This window comes from Gallinula chloropus (genome assembly GCF_964237585.1).
Source record: "Gallinula chloropus genome assembly, chromosome: 4".
Lineage (NCBI taxonomy): Eukaryota > Metazoa > Chordata > Aves > Gruiformes > Rallidae > Gallinula > Gallinula chloropus.
Window position 1 is genome coordinate 13971185 of NC_140088.1, and position 24104 is coordinate 13995288.

The 24104-nt window shown below is 39.3% G+C and overlaps 1 protein-coding gene across 1 annotated transcript in view; it reads right to left on the reverse strand.

Moving 5' to 3' along the window:
* The window catches only part of FMN1 (formin 1), a gene marked incomplete at both ends in the record, with an annotated part of 128315 nt that extends 116440 nt beyond the window's left edge, over positions 1–11875 (reverse strand). The window contains 2 exons of the mRNA XM_084262770.1: positions 8323–8440; positions 10484–11875. Of these exons, the coding sequence (XP_084118896.1) occupies positions 8323–8440; positions 10484–11875 (1510 nt within the window). The remainder of the gene's footprint in view (positions 1–8322; positions 8441–10483) is intronic.
* Positions 11876–24104: the final 12229 nt, after the last annotated feature.

Below are 24104 nucleotides of genomic sequence, written 5' to 3' on the forward strand. Positions count from 1 at the left end.
GGCAATATAAAAGTCATTAGAGAACAAAAGCTGGAAAACTTGAGTGCAATCTACCTCTCTCGAGATGCACCACACCCTGTAGCGTAAAGGAAGTCATTAACTTTTAATCAAGCCGATTCATTAAATTTCTGAATAGTGAGGGTTTCTTAATCTTTTCTCCCTCCTTGTTCCATAATTTTCATTATTCCCTTTCAGTGTAGCACTTTGTTTCCTCCATTTCCCCATGTAGTTTTCCCCTTTAACCAGCAGGTGTCAGAAGGGAATCTACAGCTGCACCGCTTGTGTTATTTCCTCATGCATTGATTTTCACAGGCCCACTGATGCGACCTTCCAGGCTGTTTCAGGCTACAGTCCTAAAACGCTGCAAATGTTCAGGCTTTTCTTCCAATAAACACAGACATGGGTAACTTTCAGAACACGTCGCTTATTCAGTCCTGGGATGGTGTTTATAAAGCATAATTTTCACACAGAAGTAGTAACGCTGGGAGAAACAGGCATTTATTTGAAGTGCTACATTAATGTGATGTTTTTAGGAGAAAAAATATGGTTTACACTGTTTTTTACAAGATGATTGGTCAGTGAAAGTCCAAAGCTTAGGTTTATAAAAAGTTGACAGAATTCCTTAAACCTTCTGAGGGGCAATGTGACTAAGTTTTGTATTTAAGCATCCCTGCCAGGACTAGGAAACTTGGAATAATCTTTATGAATTGATTTGTTAATTAGAATTACCTGTTCTTTAGGGATAGGGGATTGGCTAAAACAACACTGAAGGTAGTTTTGATACATCATTCTAATCCTTTCTTTCTCACATTATTCCATCTACTTCTACCTGTCCTTTCATTACTTCCCATTGAACCTGAACTAGCCCCATAATTCAATACGTATAAGGGTGTCAAATTCCACAGACTGGAAAATGAGATGAAATACCTCACTTTTTTTTTTTTTGTTTTTTTTTTAAGGGAAGGAAGAACCCTCCAAGCCTAAAATTTCAATTATCTTCAGCAGCTTAAAGATTCTGGTACAGTGAAAATATGGAAGATGTGAGGAAGGGAGACAGATGGAGAGGGACATGTGGAGAATAAACAGTCCTAAGCAAGCTAATAGTCCAGTATCTAAATAATGTCTGGATACTGAGATACCACGGAATATAGAAAAGAGCTAAGTTAGCACAGAAAATGAACTACACACACTCACTGAATATCCACAGAAAAGCAGGAAAAACCAGCAACCCCTTGATTGTCTGTTATGGAAATGAAGTAAATAGTTCTTGTCTTTCTGACTGCAGAGCAGTATAAAGCACTATTCAGAAGCAGCCACCTGAGTAATTTACCTACTTGCTTGTTCCTCTCCTGTCGCAGGTGAGGTTACAGCTACAGTTCATTTACCGAGACAGAAATGAATAGTTTCACTTGTCATTTTCACCCTCCCAGGAAAGCAACATTAGAGGTACTGCTGCTGGGGACATCAAGCATCTCCTTGTCAATAAACATCCTACTTCCTATTTACAAAATCAACCTATCAGAGGATCATATTCACCAATGCAATAAGGTAAACAAATAACACCTTATCAGCAAGCATGAGCGAGAAATTTATTAGAGTTTCTTTGATGAGTTACAGACTTTTCCTACTTCATCTAACACAAGTTTAAAATACAAAGCCCTTACTCTAGATCTGTAACACCTTTGCAATCACTGTATACTACACAGAGTAAGGATACATTGAGAATGCACGTATACTATACCTGCAGCCCAAGTGTGTATTTATTCACACGTGGGTGGTTATGTGGGTGTGAGCACACTACATATCCACACACACAGGCACACTGCATCCCCAATATACTCTCATCAATTCTCAAGTTCATAACTACTGATAAACTTAAAATATTAAAACAAAACAAAGTACAATAATAGGGTTAGGTGTTTTTACCATCTAAGATAAGAGTATGTGGCTGTGCCACAGCAGAGGGGGCAAACTCAGCAGGGATGATATTGAATTTAAGTAACATGAAGCCCAAAACCAGTTCTAAATCCAGGTGCAGGCTGTTCATTTACTAGTACCTAAATCTCTCATCACAGAAAGTTCAGGGTTGGAAGGGACCTGGAAAGATCATCTATCCAACCCCCTGCCAGAGCAGGATCACCTAGATTAGGTCACAATTTGGCCCACATGCTGGGCAAACAGAACTTCAGATCACATGAGCAGGAGACTGGAGAACCCCAAAGTGAGTTCAGTAAAACTCAGAAGCATTTCTGCTATACAGAGGGCCTCGTATTTTGAAATAGAACCATGGAAATAAAATACAATGTTACTCTTCTTGCCCTGTACACAATTGGTCTTTCACTGTGTTTCAATTATATAACCAGAATCATCTCATAAAACACTGTGACCATTTTGACCCTTGGCAACATATTGGTAGGACTCATAGTGGTGCCTAAAATTCAAAAGAAAAACTACAGTAAAAGAAGTAATTCACAGAATTCACTTTCATTATAGTCACATTATAGGAAAAATGGAGTTTAAAAGTCAAGTTTCTACTTTGAGTAGACCAAAGCTGTTCTTATGTGAATTCTTAAGCACAAAACTCAGACACATGCATCCAGATATGGCTCTCTATGTTTGTAACACGTCCTTGTCATGTATCTGCTGCAATAGATTCATCCAGACTCAAAATCAACAGTTCTCCTAAGATGACTCCATTTCTATACACGGTATGCATAATGGAAACAGAGCACAGATTTTTATTGAAAAAACGGGGGGGGGGGGGGGGGGGGGGGTGTGTGTAACTCGTCTCACCTTGTAATAATATAATCCTCAGTACACAGGAAAGCATGAACTTCTTATGACACAGCCTTAGGCACAGCTACCACAGTGTTGGTGTTATTTTTTTTCAGATTTCAGTTTAGGAAGTCAGTATTCTTTTCCATCCTGCATCTCTACCTAATGCTAATAGCCCATAAACAGAAAAGGATTTTAATTTAGCTTGAAAAATAGGTCAGGATTCTTATCCAGATTTTATGGATGAGTAAACTTGGAAAGGTCTCACAACTTTCCTGAAGTCAGCAAAGGGAGAAAAAGGGCTGGAAACGGAACACAAGCATCTTAACAACAAATCTGCAGCATTAACAGGTGCCTATCTCTTTGCTCCTATCTCGGTGGCACACTATGAGTCACAGTATCAGCTTGAGTTTCTCTTGCCTGCTTGGTTTCAAGAATATTTTCCAAGTAAATCTTAGCAGACAGAGATGCAAAATATCTGGAAAAGTGGCTGCTGCATCAATCAGCACATGTACAACCCCTTCATCTGAGACTAGAGATTTCCAAGCACTATGCCTAATACTTTCCAAATCCATAAAATTATAGCTTTAGATGCCGTAAAAATGTCACTGTTACTCTAGAGGAATCTAATATGGCTAGAACAAGCTGGCTTGTAATAAAAACCCTTAGCTTCTCAGTAACAAGGTAGTGTATTTGTTAGAATATGAAACACCAACATAACATGGCCAAATGCGCCTGTCGTGTCACACAACAAATGCATTAAAATGTAGTAAAAATAATTTACAAAGCCATTACACAGCCTGAGGTCGTATCAAACTCATTAGTGACCAATAAATCACAAAAACACTATCTTCAACCAATGCATAATATGCAGCTTGCTGAAGTCCTGCTTTATCTCATTCATTACAAAAAAAATTTACAAGTGTCCCAGAACTATACCCCAAATACCTTACTGAAATAAAATCAACTGCAATAACTAAAAAGAGGTTGTTTGGGGGGGGTGCTTTTTATCATAAGGCAAAATAAAAAGTTAGCAGCCACTGTTCAGGACACTAACAACATCAAGCATTATGTCTGTTTAAGAGACAAACACAAATTGTTCAAGGCCACAAAGGAAGTTTATGTTACAGAACGATAAGAAATCCTGTTCTTATCTCTCATCTCTTTGTTCAGACCATTATGCCTCTCTCTCTCTCACACACACATAAGCTGGTTATTCTCTGCATTTATCTCATGAACATAAAGTGATTTCTCTTGCTGGGAACCCAGAGCATAGGGAACCAAGGCTTTAATATATTTGAGACTTGGCAATACACCTCTGCCTTTATTTTATATTTCATTTGCCATTTACTTAGACACCATCTGTTTAATAGGAGCTTTCTCAGTCACCTCCTGATTTTCTTATTCACCCTGAAAATTGTGCTTACGGCATCACAGGCCGTTGTTATAGAAATTGTGGCACCATAGAGACAGCATCACCTCACTGCAGTGTTAAGGATGATGAATAGACAGACTGTGAGAGAACAGTGGTTTTTTATGTTAAATACAGACACATTTGAATTAACAAGAAAACATGTATTGGAACAAAGCACTAGATGTATTAATGTTTAGACTTGATTTTTTAATTGTTTTCTATTTTGATCTATTTTATTTTGATCTATTTGAACTATTTTGATCCTAATGGCTAAAAACACATTTTTAATAGGAATCACAGAATCTGTGTATCTACACCACTTTAATGTTAATGTAGATATAGACTGTCCTTCAAACATAAGTAGTTTTATGAGCAGCAGAACTTCTAAATTCCCTTTCTTGGATGTGAAAGGCTGCAAGTGCTCATGCCGTAGTTGAGGCATTCATTATAAATGAATTCTACTTGATCTAGTACCACAGATGAATTCACACAATATAGACACTAATTTGTCCCCTCTACGTGGCTAGGTATTTTCACTACATGTAATAGCTGAGACATCTACCCTTCTATCAGATTTAGTGCTTAAAGAAGGGTAGAAATCTCTCTAACAACTATGGATGAAAAAGAAACTTTTAATGAAAACAAAGAAACAGAATTTCAGAACCAGAGAAATATGCACAGGAATGTATTTGATTAAACAGGAATGGAATAAATCTGTAACTATAAATTAAAATACCCTTTTGCTAGTCTTCCAGGATATAAATGGTGCAATATACTAAACACTTTGTGGACTTTGACAATTTTAGACTGACACACTTCAAAGAGGTTCCAGTTTCTCTAGAGAAATATGTAAGTAGCTCGTGTTAATTACAGAGAGCCAGTTGACAACGCAGTCACTTGCTCTATGGAAACAAAGGAATTAAAGGATTAAGAAAATACAAACTACACATCACATCATCCTTTTAATTCAGAATTTACAACTGAAGATTTGGGTGTTGGGGGTGACAATGGTATGACTACACAAGATGTTATCAAAGGCATGAAAAAAGCCTGTTGCAGAGTTGTATTTGTTCACTAACTTTTTTCATTTCTAATATTCCTAACAGGCCTAGTCAGTGCCACACACGTGTTCCTTGTTATGTCCATTTGCTTTTCAGTTGGTTTCCCACACATCAAGCCAGACTATGAGCCTCAGGAGGGAGTTAGCTGCTCCTCCAAGCTGCTATGAGTCACTGTGATGTCTGCTGCGTAGGCCAAATTAAGCCTGAATTTCTTGCTTCAACTAGGCAGTAAGAACAATGAGGAAAACATGGCAAGGAAGACAGAAAAGATCAAAACGCCAAGAATCCTCTCTCCCTACATTCCTACTTTTCTGTCATAGCTGCCACAGTGACTGCTGATGAAGGAAGTAAATCAAAGATGGTGCGGAATTGTGAGAAAGATTACAGTATTCCAACTTTCAAATTTCCAGTGCTACTTTAAATACTAAGTCCTCATGACAAATGAAAAAAAAAATCTATGCTATCTGACAAAATAAGTACATACTCTTGTACCCTGCTAGAAGTATAAAGACCTGTGTCCACAGATTTATCCTTGGATGTGATTGCACTTGTGACAGATGTGTCTTGTTTAAACCTAAACTAAAGCTGTGCTAAAAGAATATTTAGCTAATAATTCAGCCCATTATTATCATTTGTATATAGATTCCTATTGTTTTGGTAGATTAAACTCTTAACCACAGAAATTTAAAACATTAAACCAAAATATAAATCATTGTCTGAAAGTTAAAACAAGTCACTTCAGCACTTTTCATGTTACAGATAATCATCTATTCAGGAACATCAGTGGAGGAAGACTGGAATAACAAACTTTCATGCCACACAGTTTTTGAACTCTATTGTGAAATCATGAACTTTTCATTTGATCTTTGCTGTCAAAATAAGATACTGGGGTAAGAAATAGGGTTTCAGGTTGAGACCAGTCAGTTTGATGGTGATATATCACATTTTTAAGAAGCCCGCTTTGATGACAAGAAGCTCCTAAGGACTGGTGGCTGGGAGGGAATTTTAGACGGAATGCATGAGGGAAAATGCACATACACTTTGAAGGTACGAACCACTGTCAGGGAAGATACTGAGTTTAGAAGTAATGCTGTATTGCCACATTCATATTCATTAAAAAAACCACAAACCCTGCCCTGTCCTCCCCCTCCCCCCACAGCAATAAGACCAATATTGAATGCAAACAATGTTTTTTTAATTACGTCAGCATTACTCATAAGCAGTACTTTCCTTCAACTGCAGGAGACTGCATAAAATCATTCCTGCACATAGTGCTTAAACCAGTCACCTAGTACTCAGAAAGGCAGATGTAACTGATCCATCACTTGTAACTTGCAACTGCTTGCAGTGTCCTCAATGCCACAACTGCTTTCTGGGCATCCATGAACAGCTGAAAGAAACACCACCCTGCTAATCGCTGAGTACACCTATAACTCTGCTGCACTCTTAACATAAGTTGTAAATACACTTTAAAAGCATCGCCTCTGTCTCATCCCAGCTGAATCACCACAGTTTGTTTTCATTCAAACCTTTCTCTCTGCCAGACACTGGAGTGACTAATGAACTGCTGAATCTGGTCTGGATAAAAATTTGACTTCCCAAACTAACCATCAGCATGTTGATGACACTGCCACCCAAAATATCACAGCAACAAAAGAGTAACAATTTACATGGGCGCTAAGCCAGTCTTTCCTTCCTATTCACATTTCAGGAAAGCATGACCTAATTTTTCTACAAGTAGTAGAATCTGGAACTTTTGTTAATTCAGTTTCCTTTCTTTATTTCAGCATATGTTTTTGCCACAGATTATTACAGTCGTTAGGAGAAGCAATATTTATTTGGGCAAAATTAAACATGGCAAGCATTTAGCCTATCCTAAGATCTAAGAGTAACAGAAAGAGCCTGCAGCACTCCCTGTCAAAATACCTGCCCCGGTCATCTAGTGGTGACTCCCACACCTCAGGCCGACAGATGCACTGTCATAGAAACATGTTCTTCCTATTGAAACAAAGATTTCTGAATCTTCCAGCAACTTTTATGCTTCCAGTATCATGCCCACATTACAAAAAGGGAAGATTAAGGTACAGGAAACTGAGGAAAAGAGAAGAAAGAAGTAACACACAAAGCAGTACATCCACTAGTCCTATTTATTCTCTCTCAAGGCCAAATAGATATCAACTGGAATGGGAAAGAAACATATAGCTTTAGCCAGTACAATTTATCACAGCAAGGTAGTAGAAACGCTTAGTTTTTAATGCTACCTAATCCTTTCTAGGTGGTATTTTCTAAAATCTCTAAATACATGAAGAACAGATAGTCTGTTCTTTCTCATTTTGATACTTCAGACATTTCCAATGTTTATGACTAATTTCTGAGTAACAAGGACTTCCTGGTTTATATTTAAGAATACAGATTTGAAACAGTTGCAATGTCTACAATAATCACATTTTCTCTTGTAAATACATTATGTAAGTATTTATCTAAACAACAACAGAAATATTTTTCTGTGGAAAGCTTATCTGGTAACCAGCTAGCACTGCACTTTAGATATACCCTGTGACCCTGGTTTGTATAGAACAATATATGTGGCTAGATATAAAATTGATCTGAGCAGGTATGACTATCCCTCTGTTTATACACAAATTTCAATAATGGCATTCATTACTTTTATTCTGGACAGTACCTGAAGAAAACCTGCAGCCAGAATAGAGTCCAGTAAGTCACTGCCCCCCATATTCTAAAGTAATGGAAAGGGCAATCAGGTTTCCATTTTTTCAGTATTCTGTCACTCAGTTGAACAGAGTCCCATTAGAAATGAATAAACTAATTTATCAAACTCTCCCACTTCTTTCTTCATGGATTTGTACAGGCAAGCACTTAGATTTCAACGCCAATTTAGCCATTTGCCTTTAGAAATCAGATGCTTAACAAGTAGCAGTAACCAACACATCCAAAACATAAGGTCTGTTTTTCCAGATAAGAAAATAGTGTGATTTATCACCACCTCTGTATTAAACAAGATTAAAATTGTCAGAAACTAATTTTCACAAATGCTTCACCTATTTGTTTTACCTGCTTCTGTGTACTTTAATCCTACTTTTACTTCTTCGTGATTTGCTTTTGGTGGTGGCCAGACAGTCTGTAGTCTTCCTGGAGTCTTGTCATCTTGCTCTGAGGGACTCAGGTCAGGCTGTTAAAATTACACAACAAAAAAATTAGTATCTACAGTATCAACTGATTCCAAAACAGCAATCCACATGCTCAGCTCCACATGTGTTATCCCGAATGGCTGTCTGCCTCATTGAGCTGAAAGGAATACAAAGAAATCAGTGGAGAAAAAATAATTTTGAGAAGGAAAATAACATATTAACACGTGACATACAATGATTCCTTGAAACTCTCCATATCTCAGTGGAAAGTTGTCAATCCCTTGCTTAACCACAGAGGTGGTCAAGAGCACTAGGATTTTTTTCTGTACCTTTTTTTCAGAGAGAAAAGACCTGTCTGTGCTCCTCTTACAAGTAAACATTAGTGGGGGTTCACATGAGACAGTATTTGAAAATATAATTTTCTGGAAGCAGAGCTAGTTTATGAAATTCCTGCCCCACCCCCAGCAGCTTGCTCAGGCCACATACCACGTAATACCACCACATCAAAGTGCTGCTACAGCTGTTAATGGGACTGCACTGTCAACTGGAATGCACAAATAACCGTTTAAATGGGGGGAAAAGAAAAAACAACCCTAAACAAACATTCTTCTAGAGGCTTATGTTTTGGGGGTTTTTTTTGACATCCCTAATGTTTCTGTTATCTGTTTTACAACACGCTGCTACTACGAGTAACTGCACAGACACGATGGCAGCATCAGCAAGACCCGAAATGAAAGTGGCCACAAAGATGGCCCACAGAAGGGAGAAAGGAAAGGCAAGGCCCTCTTACCCTGGCTTTGCCCTGAGAAAATGTGCTTTTGTACTAGACACGACCTTAAGCAGACATTTATAAAAGCCACTCCTGCTGACTCCTGAGCTTCCTCCCTCACCGCGTGTGATGACAGCTTCCCGAAGAGCTTTGCTGTGAGCTATACACAAACGCTTACGCCAGCACAGGGAATGGTGTAAGCAGGAAGGAGCAAGCTGGGAATGGGAAGGGCACGCGCAGACAGCAATCGCTGTACACGCCACGGCCAATGAGCACCTCTTTTCTCCTCCCCTTAGGTAATTTAATGCAAACTGGTATGATCAGTCTACCTAGGTGTCAGCCAGGATTTTTAAAAAGTTCGTAATTTTATGGAAGAATAAAAATTTGAAAGAGTGTTCAACCAACAGAGCAAGTTAGCTTAAGTAGCTTCAGGTTTAGAGCCCAATCCTGCAAGTTTAATCATTCTGTTAATTCCCCCTTTAGCTGGTAAGAACAACCTTCTGGCCAAGGACGTAGCTTTAAGAATTTTGGTGGTTCCCCCAACCCAAGAGTTGCTCATTTAATTGAACAGTTCAAGTCACACTCAAATTCATTTACAATTATGTTTCTCTGAAACCTTAGCATTGACTTTTTTAAATTTCTTTAAAATATACTAATTAAAACTCAGTATGCCTAAGAATATTGCAAATGTTTATATTAATCCATAGATTGGGCTGGCAAATTGGAATCACTAAGATACAGTTGGATAAGGTTAAATGCTTATCAATATTTGCAAAGCCAGATATGTGCTTGTAAATAAGAAAAAAGTTACTTTACATTCTATGTCTTAGACAAACTGAATTGAAAATCATCCATAATTTCTTGTATCAGTTCTTATCATAGTATTCCTGAAGGCAAATGAAATATTTCTTTTAAAAATAAAAAACTCAATGAAAGAAAACAGAGTGAGACTGAGAAACTATTAAATAATACTACAGTAAATATTTGCACCAAACTGATTTAAAGCCATACTTAACATATGGGCAACAGTTTTGTAGTGATCTTTTAAAATAAGAAACTGATTTTTAAGTTCTTGCTTCTAACTGAAAGGCTGTGACTATCAACAGTTCTCATTGAATTCTGCTACAATTGTAGATGATGAAGAATTTTTGCAAATTAGCCCTAAATCTTCTTCAGTTGGTAATCCAAAATTCAAGATTGCCAACAGGACAATTCCATCTTTTTGACTTTAAGTCCCCACCAGTAATTCTTAAACAAGAAATTATTTTTAACCGTCTAATTCCACATCTTAGGAAGAAAAAGTAATTTGACCTACGGATTTGTCTGATGGTCCATCCCCAGGTTTTGATTTTGACCTCTCAAATACAGCTTTCAAGGACTCTTTTTCATTTCTCATTTTGCGTTTTATGGCTTCCAGCTCTGAATTATCTGCAGTTGTTTCTTTCTTGGGAGGTCGTGTGAATAAAGCTTTGAAGACGTCCAGTGCAGATTCAGCAGGGCTTGATTTTATTTCCTCAGAGGGAAATCGTGGCTCTGTTTTGCCAGAGGCTTTGTTATCTTGAGCTTCATCACTGTCCTCAGTCTCCCCAGATCCCTCACCAGGGTCCTCGGTTCTATCTTCATTCTTGGAGACGTCTATGTTTAACAAGTGCGAGAGTTGTTCCAGGAAAGTAGGACTTGCTTTAGGTTCAGCTGGTCTTTTTTTAGTGGTCAAACCTGATGTAATACTGGATTTCTTAACAGGCTGTCGTAATTTAAGCAGAGCTAAATCATTCTCCCTTGGTTTAATTTCTGTAACAGTTTCCCCATCCTCTGTGGTTAGTCCCTTTTTCCTGACACGTAGTCCACTAAAGAAAGCGGGCAGCTGGAAAGTCTTTTCAGCCAGTGCTGTTTTTTGGAGCGATGTATTATCAGCTGAAGGTCTTTGTTCTTCATCTGAAAGTTCTGGAGGGCATTCCCCTGGAGCAAGCAAGCAACTGAACTGCTCATCCATTAACATTTTGTCTTTTCCATGGGAGTCATGTTCTGGAATACCATCCAGCTCTGCTGGGAGCTGCTCAGAAATTGCTGGGTGTAACTCAATGTCATCTGTATCCACAGTGTCATCACTGTTGCTGTGCCCTTCTGATTCTGCCTCTTCCTTATTTTGATTGTTACCATCCAAAGACCCAGCAGACAAAGCAGCATTATTTAGCCCAGATTCGCTTGTACTGTTTTCTTCGGTGTCTAGGTCCTTACTCTCCCCATCCGATTCCGTATCACTTGTCGTATTAACCAAAGTACCTTGCACGAGAATAGCATCCTTGTCATCATTATCCGATTCAGACAAAGAAGTCTGTACAAACCTTAACTGAGGAAGAAGTAATTCACTTTGTTCAGCTAACTCCTGTTCCAGGCCAGCTTGTATGCCAGACATGGGGTCAGGTTGGCCAACCGTGTTCCTCGCAACGTGCTGGTTTTCTGAGTCGTCATTACAATCATTATCATTCCTCTCATGCCAGGTGTTAGCATGAGTACTTATATTGGTGTGCAAAGGTTGAAATGCTTTAAGCACTGTTTCTTCTTTCGAAGCTGTAGATTCAAGTTTAGTTGTAAATCCAAGTAGTGTTTTCACTGAAAATGTTGTGAAAAGCTCAGGTTCGCTTTCTGCTGCATTCTCCAGGTCTGAAAGCTGCCTGCAACCAGGGACCGCATTTTCCTCTTCCATGTTGTATGAAGTACAAAACAGGCTCGCTTCCAGCAGTGTCACTAACTGCTAAACAAATGTTTACCACCGGCATTCAGACAGCAGCCTGAGCTCACTCCAGGCACAGCCACGGGCAGCGCTCCCCTGCCCTGCGAAGGCAGCCAGCCTCCCCCAGGTCACCCGGCCCCTCCTTCGGGTTCCAGCGCTGCAGCCGAGGCGTCCCTCAGGTCTCCAAACTTTACTTTCAGGAGCGGCCGTAAAAAAAAAGACCCACCATAAAAACAAAACAAAACAAAACAAAACAAAACAAAAACCCCCAAAAAAGTTCTCAGCAGCGCCAGTAACTTGTTCCTTTACACAAAGGGCTTTTTGTTACAGCGAGTATGCCAGCGCACTAATCTCGGTTGGAAAATCGACCAATGGTTTGTGCTGGGAGTCCTGCAACGCTACTGGCTGCGCGCAGCTTCCTCCGGGCGAAGAGGCGCGGGGCAGCTATAGGAACCAGCCTCCCCGGCGCGGCTGGGCGCAGCTGCCGCCTGCCACTTCCTTCTCCCGGCACACGAGCTGCGAGTGGGTTTCGGCGGTGAACTCCTGACGGATTCTTTCGCATAGTCTTTCCACCCCGATAAAGATCTTCTCTAGTAAATCCATAATCACCAAAAAAACATCAAGCGGTGAACCTGAAGTCACGAATCTGAAGCTTCCAGCGCCACTGCCCGGTGCCCGGGCAGAGTCGGGAGCCAACTCGGGTGAGCGCCCTTGCAGCCGAAGGAAGCAGGAAAAAGGGGAAAAGAAAAAAAAAGAAAAAGAAAAAAAAAAAAGCCTCTCTTCCGATTTGCTGCAGGTTTCATCTGGAATGCAGATTTCAGCCTTCAGGGCCCCGAGCAAAAACCAACGAGACTGGTTTCATATTACAACTGTCCTGACTCGGCACTGCCAGGTCTGAGAGCTGCACGCAGGTACTTATCAAAGGCCGTCACCACACCCAGTGACTGGGAGCTCCTGGGTGGGCAGGGTAAACAGCCAGCGCTCGGGAAGTCGAAGTTAGCTGTTGAGAAGTCAGGCAGGCTGGCTATCTGCACTGCACCCGAGCGGGGATTGTTTCAAACCAGAACAATCTCCGCTGAGGTGATTTTCAATAACTTTCATCTATCTAACGCTCTGTGCGTGAGAGAGGTTCGTTTTAGTTAATACTGACAAAAACACTTGAAAGAAGTCTTCCTCATCACTCAATATTAACAGAAGCTCTAAGGAATAACACATATTTTTCATAACACGTATGGAAGGAAAGTACAAAATACTTGTAAGGCCCTCAGACATTCAGAAAGTCAGCAGCATGCAGGGCAGGTTTCAGTTGAAAGTCTTCACCTGTGTTGCTTTCCTTATTGTTGGAACTATGGAGACTGCAAATCTGCAGGGAATTATTCTACTTATTCCCTGGCCTTTAAGAAGTTTGTTTAGTTGGATTTCCACATTGGTACCTCAGGAATACAAAGGTACTGGTCCCTTTTCTTTTTGCACTCAAGTTGGAGGGTCATTCTGCAGTCCGCCAATTAGCTGTGATGAGTAATCCTGAACAAGCAACATGGGCAAAGCTGCCCTTCGCAGGGAAATCACCTGCAGATCACACCACTGCATCAAATTACCGAAAAGCTGACTCTTACACAGAGTACCCCACCACATTTAACTTTTGGTTTAATGTTTAAAAATGTAGACTGTAAAAAAGCGCACGTTTACCTTTTCAATACACTACAAGGATCATAAAGTCAACGGCAAAAGTGATAGGTGTCTACTGCAGGAAGACAGTGTCCTGAAAATCAGATTGTAATACTAAGGGCTTGGAGGAAGCTTACAGTCACCTTTTCAATTACAGTGCTACATGCATACCAATAGACAGAAGGCACTGGAATCGTTCCCAACTTTCTGTGTGCTTTAACATCTAACAGTGTCCACTGCCTCACTGCCTCACATTTCCTGTAGTAGCACTTGGGCTTGCTTCTCTGCTGTGCTTAACCATCAGCTCCCAAGGAGAGAAACAGACAACAGGTCACAGCTCCCCTGGGTTTCTAGGCTGAATATAGATTAATATCACAAAAGGGATCTCTATGTAAGGAAGGAGACAGAGTCTTTATCACTCCCTATGCCAACCTACTCTTACAATCCCAGGGTTAGTAAAACAAGTGGAAGGCAGCTACCTCAGGACCGGTCATCTCCCTCTTTCTTGTGTGACCCTACTGAATCAAAGTTTTTCACATTTAAATGCACATCTATTTTCATGTTCAAGCAGAGGACTAATTGTTGCCCTGATAAATTCTATGCTTACATCTCATTTATTTATGTACCTATTTATTGGGAGTTCGGTTAACTTATGATGGATAAACATTAAATTGTATTTTTCAAGAACAGTTCAGTTGGCCACTAACAGAATATATACCTATATGAACAACTTCATGGTGTCTTCTAAACAGCTGTTTGCATTAATGACAACCCACACTTAGAATAAAACTTCTCTCTAATAACCTAGGGTCACCAAGTTATAACAGTCCTATGAATACTGTACACAGGCCGGTTACTGAAAACAGCCACTATTTAAGGTTTTAATAGTATGTATGAAAAGTTTAGTTTAAAAGTGGACTTAAAAGGAGGAAAAACCATATTTTACATCTAAGCAACATAGTAGTGAAAAGGAGGGTGCTTTGAGTGTCAGGCCAAAGTCATGCAATTTATTGAGATGCTGGAAAATCCAGAGTTAAACACTGAATAATTAAACTCCAGAAGTAGAAAAATATCTTAAAAACCAGAGGTAATCTCAAAAGCCTGCAGAAAATGATACTGTTTTATATGTGCCTTTTCTCTTGATAATGAACTCTAGGAAGTGAGCATAAACTTCTGAGCTTTTTGAGCATTAGGATGAACAAAGGAACACACCTGTATATCTGCTCCTGGAGAAACAATCAAAAACTGGAAGCCAGACAGTCTCTCAAAGTCACTGTGCAGTCTATGAACTCCCAGCCATGTAACACTTTTGTAGGGACTTGTTTCTCACAGTGTGTGATGATCATGCTCATCCCAGTGGACAGTCCTCTGTTGAGGTACTGAACTACTGATAATGAAATAGGCATTAGTACTTACCCAGTAGAGTGTTTCTGGGTAAAATACATACATCAGAATGTACCCTTATATTTTTATACAAGGAGATCATCATATTGTGATGTGCAAATAAGATGGAGCCAGTTTGTTGGCAGATGTGTTTTAATGCTGGGTGGATATATCTCATAAGGAGTCTCTGAAGGAAGAAACACCTTCAAAATCTCTAAAAAAAATCAGTTATGATAATGTTAGAAGTCTCTTTACTTAATAAAACTGACAACTCTCTGGTGCCTCAGAAAAGCCCCTAAAACCTGTCATAGCAACTTTCAGGGCAGTCAACAAACTAATTATACAAAAGGACAATCATTCCTTACAGTTTAAAGCACATTCAATAATCCACACCCTTTCTGACCTACATTTCATTACAGACAGAAGTCACACCTACAGTTCACTCCAGCTCTGTTCTTGAGGTGTCTAAGAGTTCCCTGAAGCAGGTTTTAAAACTAGCTTCGACGAAAACGTACAATAGGCCAGAATAATCTAATTTCTATCACTATTACACAGCTGGGCTCAAGGCTTCCTGAACCCATATCTTTTCAGATTGACTTTTCAGATCCCTGTAATAGCAAACTAGAGAAACTGGAACAGTGCATGAAGACACGTTGCTATAGAGAAAAGAAACTTTCTACTGTTTTTTTCAACATAAAGAGTTTTTTTCCTGGTTTCAGCAGAGATAGAGTTAACTTTCTTCTTAGCAGCTGGCATAGCACTGTGCATTTGATTTAGGATGTGAATAATATTGATAACACACTGATGTATTAGTTGTTTCCAAGCGCAGTCAATGATTTTTCAGTTTCTCATACTACCCTGCCAGCAAGAAGACAGGGGGTGCCCAAGAAGCTGAGAGGGGGCACAGCTAGGACAGGTGACCCAAACTGGCCAACAAGGTATTCCATATCATTTGATGTCATGCTCTGTATATAACTAGGTGTTGGCTGAGGGGTGGGGCAGTTTGGGAACTAGCTGAACATCAGATTTGGGTGATGAGAAATTGTGCCATGTATCATTTGTTCTTTTGGGGTTTTTTTTTGTTGATTGGCTTTTTGGTTTTCTGTCCCATTAAACTGTTCTTATCTCAACCCACAAGTCTTATTTTTTTCTTTTCTATTCTTTCCTCCATCCCAGTGGGGGTGGGGAGTGAGTGAACAGCTGTGTGGTTGTTTTAGCTGCTGGCCAGGTTAAACCATGACAGCTTTAAACCAAGAAAATTTTGCATAAGTTATTGAAAATAATGGTAGAATGAATGGTGTCAGGCTTCAGAAAAGCCACATGCAGGCTGTGGTTGTGGTGCAGGTAGTTTGAGCTGATCTGAAGCTCAGCTGACACCGTCCTGCCCTCTGCCCTGTCTCCAGCCCAAAGCTTACTGTGCTGACTGATAATGATCTCAACATTCTCCTGCTCTCCTTTCTTCCTCTCTTGCAGTTTATCTCCTTTTAAACTTAGTATTTTAACTCTTTAAGTACTCTAATGTAGAAAGTAGAGAAAAATGGAGGGAAACCTGTAAATCCTGGATTTTCTTAATTATTCTCAGCTCTACCTCCCTATAGACTACCATGTGAGGAATTTTCCTCAGGTTTCTTGAGATATCACTAACATAAATGCTTTAAATATAAGCAATTAAGTTTAGATATAAGCAATTAAGTTTAGATGTAGCAACATAAACATTTCATCATTCTTACCAAAATTCAGTATTACATGATGTTAATATAATGCCTGTACACAAGACTCATTGGTATAGGAGGCTGTAGAAATGCAATGTGATTTTTACTGTCTTCATCAAAATTCTGCTTGACTTTGAGATATGGACTACTTCAGAGAATTTGAAAAGATATAATATGGTTATATTATGGTTATAAAAACAGAAAGCACATTAAGCAAGTCAGTTTACTATTTTGAAGGAGCACACACTGTATTAGTAAGTCATAGGAGAAGGGACCTCACAGACCGTCTAGTTCCAAGCCACTGACCATGGGCAGGGACACCCTCTACTAGCCCAGGTTGCCCAAAGCTCCATCCAACCTGGCCTTGAACACTGCCACAGATCCAGGGGCAGCCACAGCTTATCTGGTCAGCCTGTGCCAGGGCCTCACCACCCTCACAGTGAATACTTTCTTCCTAATATCTAATCTAAATCTACCCTCCTTCATCTTAAAGCCATCACACACACACATCCTGTCACTACACTCCCTGACAAGCAGCCCTTCTCCATCTTTCCTGTAGCCTTCCCCATCCCCTTAGGTACTGGAAGGCTGCTATAAGGTCTCCCTGGAGCCTTCTCTGGGCTGAACAAACCCAACTGTCTCAGCCTGTCTTCACAGAACAGGTGCTCCAGCCCTCTGATCATCTTCGTGGCCCTCCTCTGGACTCATTCCAACATCTCCATGTCTTTCTTACAGTGAGGACCCCAAAGATGGACGGTGTATGCCAGAGCAGAACACAGTATGTATTCTAAATGTATGGATGGAACAGTTAGCCTGTAAAAACCATCATATGAAAAAACAGTGGTAGTTCTGAGGCAGAACTTGGAGAAGAGAGGTATTGGCTGATCTTCTGGTTAAAACGAGCAGACATACAAGTAACATAGACAGGGAACAGAAGATCACTGTAAACTGTGTAAGTAAACTGAGTAAGATCTTTGTACATTAAGGCACAAAGGCCGTCACTTAGTGTAACAAAGAATGGAGATGAATTTTTAATCTTTTCCCTTTGTGCTTTCCTTTTCTAGGTTGCTCTCTTTTCACATTCTTTTCATTTCAACAGGCCTTTTACTCCCCATTTATAGTACGATGTAATAAAGATTAAAGAAAAAACTTTATATAAATTCGTAGAGTCACTGTCAAATAATTTACCTGAATTTCCAAAGTAATTACTAGCTAGTAGTAGTTACTTTAGCTGCATTTTCACATTTATGTGCTGTTTTATCTGAGATGAAATGCTGTATAAAGTGTAGGGTGGAGTTGCATTTCTGTTTTGTTTCATTACCTTTCATATCTCTGTATCTTCTCTACACTGGATTGTGAACGAGAATGCAGCATGCTCCATCTAAGATTTTAAAATCTAATGCAGGATTTTTTTCAGGCTTGTGATACAGATTGTACATTTGAAGTTCCTGTCAGAGCAGAATTCATCCACTCTCATCTACTTTACCTGCTCCCCTCCAATGAACAGAATCATCTTTTCAATAATAGAAACAAATACTAATATATCTATATATGCTTATATACAAATATTTTATACATTTATGTAAGGATGCTTCAATGCTTCTAATCCAGAGGAAGCAGAGCTCTTCAGTAAGACTTTTTTTCTCACATCGTCACTGCTATGAATATAGCTGCATTTTCAAACAGTAGTGGCTAACGTTTTGATCAGTCAGACTGAACTTTTTCTTACAGCAGCAGCAGATCACACAGTGGGATGTAGTGTATCTCTGAGTAATTAATTTCGTCCATTTCAATCGCTATTTCCCAGAAACATCACCTTTGTTTCAGAGTTGCTCTTCAGACACAGGCACATTTTTTGACTGCAGTTGTCTTGCTGTACAGTCTGAGGAGTGCACAGGGAAGACAATCTCTGGGAGCAGATTGCTGTCTCCAGAGCAACTCAAGCAGCCTATTTTTGGCCATTACTGTTCTTATAGGCTGTTTATAAGAAGTGCTGCAATCCAGACAGATTCTGGTGGCAGCACCATCAGCATCCTTCTCACTACCATTCTTTGGCAGCTTCTCCTCCAATCCCTTTTCACCCAACTAGACATGGACTCATTTTGAAGCAGAAAAATAGTCTTTGAGATGCAACAGCTCTGCAAGTAATTCAGCCCGGAGTTCTGTTGTGAAAGACTTTCAAGAGAGTCACAGGGAGTGAGCTGCAGGATGAAGTGTCCTGGTGGGTCACTAATAGCCCATCAACCCATGCTAAGCACCCTTTTTTTACAGACATTGAGACTTTTGTTCAGAATATCTTAGAAACAATGGAATAAATATTCTTCTCTGTTAATTACAAGAAACTGAAATTACTCCTTTTTTATTATGCAGTTAATTGGGTTTTTAGACAGAAAATGCTGCTTAAAAACAGTAAGAAAAGTGGAAACACTGCTTTTCTATTCTTAGAAGTATCTTATTTTTATCAATTTACTGTTTTTAAATGGCTTTTAATTTGGAACTCCTGATCTATACAAGGTTTTCGGTAAGTTCAAAGAATACTCATGGACTAGTGTAGTGGTTTAACCCTAGCCAGTAACTGAGCACCATGCAGGAGGAGAATAGAAAAAAAACCTCCTGGTTTGTAACAAAGACGGTTTAATAGTATAATGTAGGGTTATAACAGTGATGGTGATGATATAATAACAACAACAACAACAAGAAATGAATGCAAAAATGCAATTGCTCACTGCGTGCAGGAGGGAAAAAACAACCTGATGCCCAGTCTGTTTCTGAGCAGCAATCCCTCCTCCCAGCTCACTTCCCCAGTTACATCTGAAGCATGATGTTCTATGGTAGGGAATACCCTTTGGCCAGGCTGGGTCAGCTGTCCTGGTTGTGCTCTCCCAGCTTCTTGTGCACCTTGAAGTGTGTGAGAAGCTGAAAAGTCCTTGACTTAGTGTAGGGGCTACTCCTTCCTAGCAACAGCTAAAATCATCACTGTGTAATCAGCATTTTTATCATACTAAATCCAAACCACAGCACTGTACTTGCAAATAGAAAGAAAATTAGCTCTATCTCAGCTGAAACCAGGAAAATTGGATTCTTCCTGTTAATAGCATGCATTTGTAGCAGTGATAAACACTATGTCACAGTTCTTTTTAGTCCAGTTACTTGTTTTCATATAAATATTTCATTAGAAGGACAAAGCTGTAGCTTTACAGTACTACAATAACATTCTAATGCATTATTTTAGGAAAAGGAAGTTAGGACTAGAAATCGACTCTATAACAAGCTCAAGAGAATAGCAACAGTGAGTGTAAGCATTAAAAGCATTTCAGGTGTACTTCTAGGTCAATTCTGGGGTTTCTACCAATAGATGTCACTGTTACACAAAGTTGTGTTAGTGTTTCTTTGCACAAACTTATTTACTGGAGTCTTTAAAGCAGTATCTTTCAACCATTCCATCCTTTCCATGTTTCTTGCCTTTTCTACTACATTCTGTTCCCTTTTCCCTCCAATCTGATAACTGGTCCCAAAATGTGTCTATCTGTAGGCTAGGACCTATAAGTATTTCCAGTGTCTCACATTGTGATTAACTCAGGCTGCCATCTGAAGCTTCAGTGTCTTTTTAAATTCAGAAACTTTTCCTATCAAAATCATCACAGCCAGTCTGAACCCAGTGCCAGTTAAGGGGCTCCAAAACTCCTGAGAAGCAACAGCAGGGCTCCCAGGCTGTGCCCATGCTCACACGCATGCACACACAGATACACATGTGTGCACGGGCACACACACTCGCACACACCCGCACACACACTGCTTTGCTGACTTGAATCTTCCTGGTACCTATTCTTAGTTTTGCTGTTTCCTAGTTACTAGCTCCTGCAATCTATTTCCAGAAAAACAACTAATTTAAATGAAACGCACATCGTGATTTTAGAAATCACACATCATGTATCTTAATCTATTTGTATAATTTTGTAAAAAAACCCTTACCTATTGTTCTCAGACTCAGCGGCACAAAGACATATGGACTCACAAACCATCTGTAAAACTGTATTCCATCCAAAATTTTCCAGTTTGTCAGATATTTTTGAACATGGTTTTAGACATACCAGAAATAAATGCATGCCAGAAATGTAATTATATATAATAAATGCTTGTTTAAACCCAATATAGCATGAAGAGAGTCCTACTCACATTCAGTTCCAGGCTCAAATGCAACACATTTCTGTTGGTCTTCTCTTTCTCACTTGAAGGAACGGACTGATTTGAGTGTCCTGATCTGCAATCCAAAGCCCAGGTACCTTCATCTCTGTTTGCCACATCCAAGTTAGTCAGCTGTTCAGTGAAGTCATCCTTTAAAGTGGACTCTGCTGGAATGCCAAAGTGAAATGAAATAAAATAAAATAATTGGATGTATCTGCAGATAATCCTGGCATGTGGAAAGTTCTGTAGCTTTTTGAAAGTCTGGTACACACTACCAACACATGCACTTAGAGTTCTGTTTGTTTAAAACAAAATGGAGTGGCATAAATGAGGTACATACTTTGGTTTCATTCAGAAAAATGGTTTTGTGCTTAAATTTTGGGGGACAGATCTAGCAAAAAAAGCGGTCTGCTTGTGTTTTCCCACATACAGTGACACTTGGTTTTCACCTCTTCTGCACCAAGGCATCTTACTTGCACCCCTGAAGTGCCTGTTACACACATATTTCAGAGGTAGCTGTAAAGTCTAGAACTATGGTAAGGAAGCTCAACAGACTGATGAGGCAAACATTTTAACATTGGGTCGACACAGCCTTAGCAGAGACTCTGCCAATACATATTAGTCCCTTACACCAAATGTGTAACAATCTGAGTATTTCAATCAGAACTAATACCTAACACTTTGCCTTGCTCCAGTAACCTTAAACATATTATCAACCTAGTTTTGGAGTGGTTTAGTTATAAACAAACAGATGTGTATTTAGTGGGCGAAGTAAGAGGCAACAGTAAAACCTGACAGACAAGAGTACAGACCTATGTCATGCACTACAGCCACCCCGCCTCTCCCTTCCCTTTGCAGCATCACTGGTGTATTAGTCCCCCAAAACAGTAAGAAGTTTTTTTCTGCATGAGAGCCTCTAATTTTGCTGTGAGAAAACCAATTAATTCCACAAAGTCAGCCTGTTCTCTGAAGCATAATGTCTGACATAATAGGGGATATACACACCTCTTTTATATTCCTTGGGTGGTAGATCCTGCTTGGAACATTCTGGTGGAAATTCAGATACTAGCACAATTCCCAGCTGCTACGTATGGTAGCTTAGTGTTATACAAGCAACTGCATTTACAATTTTGCAATTATTTTTTTGCATTTTCCCTAATTTTAAAAGGCCACATTAAAAAAGAAGCACTAAGATCAGAGTTTTAAAGCCTGTTTGCTTAAATATAGGCTGATTTTCAAGCTTGCTCAAAGTTTAGGGCTCCAAATAATTTTAGGAGCTATACTGTATCAATAAAAGTAGCAAAGTAAAATGGGTAACTGAAGTACAAATCAGTTACGATTGTGTGAACAAACTCATCTTTCATCTTGCTCCCACAAAATCTGAAAATTACAAAAGACACCATTTCTGCAAAAAGCTATTTCACACAGCTCACACTTTTTGAAATGATGCACTGCATATGATATGAAACTGTATCAAGATACTCAGACACAAGACAGCATATTTCAGGTCATACTTAAGTCCATCTTAAGATCAACCATCTAAAGAGCAACTTGCTTTCTGACTTCGTGAATCATTGCTTTTCTGTATATTTTTCCATGTTTGATAAACTATTTATCTTATTGGCCCTTATGTTATTATATAAGTCATTCTGATATTTAGAAAATAAGTTCAGGAATACAAGTATTATGTTTTGTAGTATCATAAGCTGAATTCAATGTATCAGTTGAATTTTTACCACATCTTTATTGTTCCATACAATTAACTGTTACCTCTGCCTACTCTATTTTACATTCCTACGTGGAAAATGACAATAGAGGAAAAAGTAAAAATCACCATTTTTAAGGTAATTGGAAGTATTTGTATTGTGCTAGCAATCTATCATGCCAGCTTTTAGCCTTCCTCCTGATTTCTGTCACAGAACAATGCTACAGTTTTTGTGATTATCTATGGACTTTATATTGAAAAAATTGCAATCTTGTCATATAACCTGCAAACCCCAATAGGTGCTTCCATAAAACAATGTAGCATTAAAACAGCATTAAAATGCATATATACATAGCAAAACACAGGAAATACTATGTTTTTTAATTCAGTGCTCTTTGGGAATTCATTTTGGTTTTGTAATTACGTACTCACGTTTTGCCCACCCCTCTCAGCATTACTGCCAGTACTTCAGAGCTTGACTACAGTTACATTCTGCAGCCAGTTTCAATCAATTATTTTTTATCTATGTCTCCTCTTTTTCAAGTTGTCTATTCTAAGTTAACTATTTCTGAAGAGAAAATTCCTACGTGGCACTGAATTTTTACCCATAATGTGGTTACTCCAATAGTTTTCATTGATTCATAAGTGATACAGAGCTGTAGCAAGGGGCCACATTCAGAATGCCTCCTTGCAGCAGCTGGTATTTCCCATAATTAACTGTGGCACAGCTAAGAACGGACAGCGCTGCCAGATGCTTTCTGGGCTACAAGAAAAATGAGTACCTCCCTCAGCTTCAGAGACACAGTTTTTGTCCAAATTGAATTTTATGCATCATCATATTAATTTATGGTATTTTTGCTGTTGCCAGACTGCTCCCAAGCCTGTTACTAAGCCTCTATTCTCCACCTTCTATTCCAATAATTACTTTGTGTTCTGTTATCTGTGGGTTTACCCTGCTAGCTGACGACCCCATTCTTCCCTGAGCCAAGTACCACCTGTACGCATCGGTAACGTACAACCGCTTCTGTGCTAAAGGACCCATCTGCCTGTGCAAATAGTGGAAGGTGAAAGGAGAACTTCAACCATCTAACTATTCTATTTTAAGCAATTTCTTAAATAACTGGCCATTTTTCTCCCTTAAGAGCTTTGACAGATGGATTTTACTGCTTCTCCAGGAAACATTTTTTTTTTTTAAATTGGCAACCCGTTGTAATCCACCAAGAGGAAATCCTGATTGTTTCTGTATTTTAAGAGACTGTGGTTGAATTAGGTTTATTTGCTACATAAATTTATAATGAATGTTCTAATATATCTCAGTGTGTTGTTTAAAAAAGGTCTAATATTTTATGTGTGCATATGTAAACGCATGTATATGTCCCTTCAATCATTGGCTTTAGCCAACTTAAGTGATATGACAACATCTTCCTTCTTCTTCACTCCCACCCTATCTCAACCCCTGCTGAAAAAAAAGGGCTTCCAAGAGAGTCCAGTTGCTACTGAAACTGTCTTCCAAGTTGTAGAGTTTATACTGATTAGGCAGTGCCTTCCA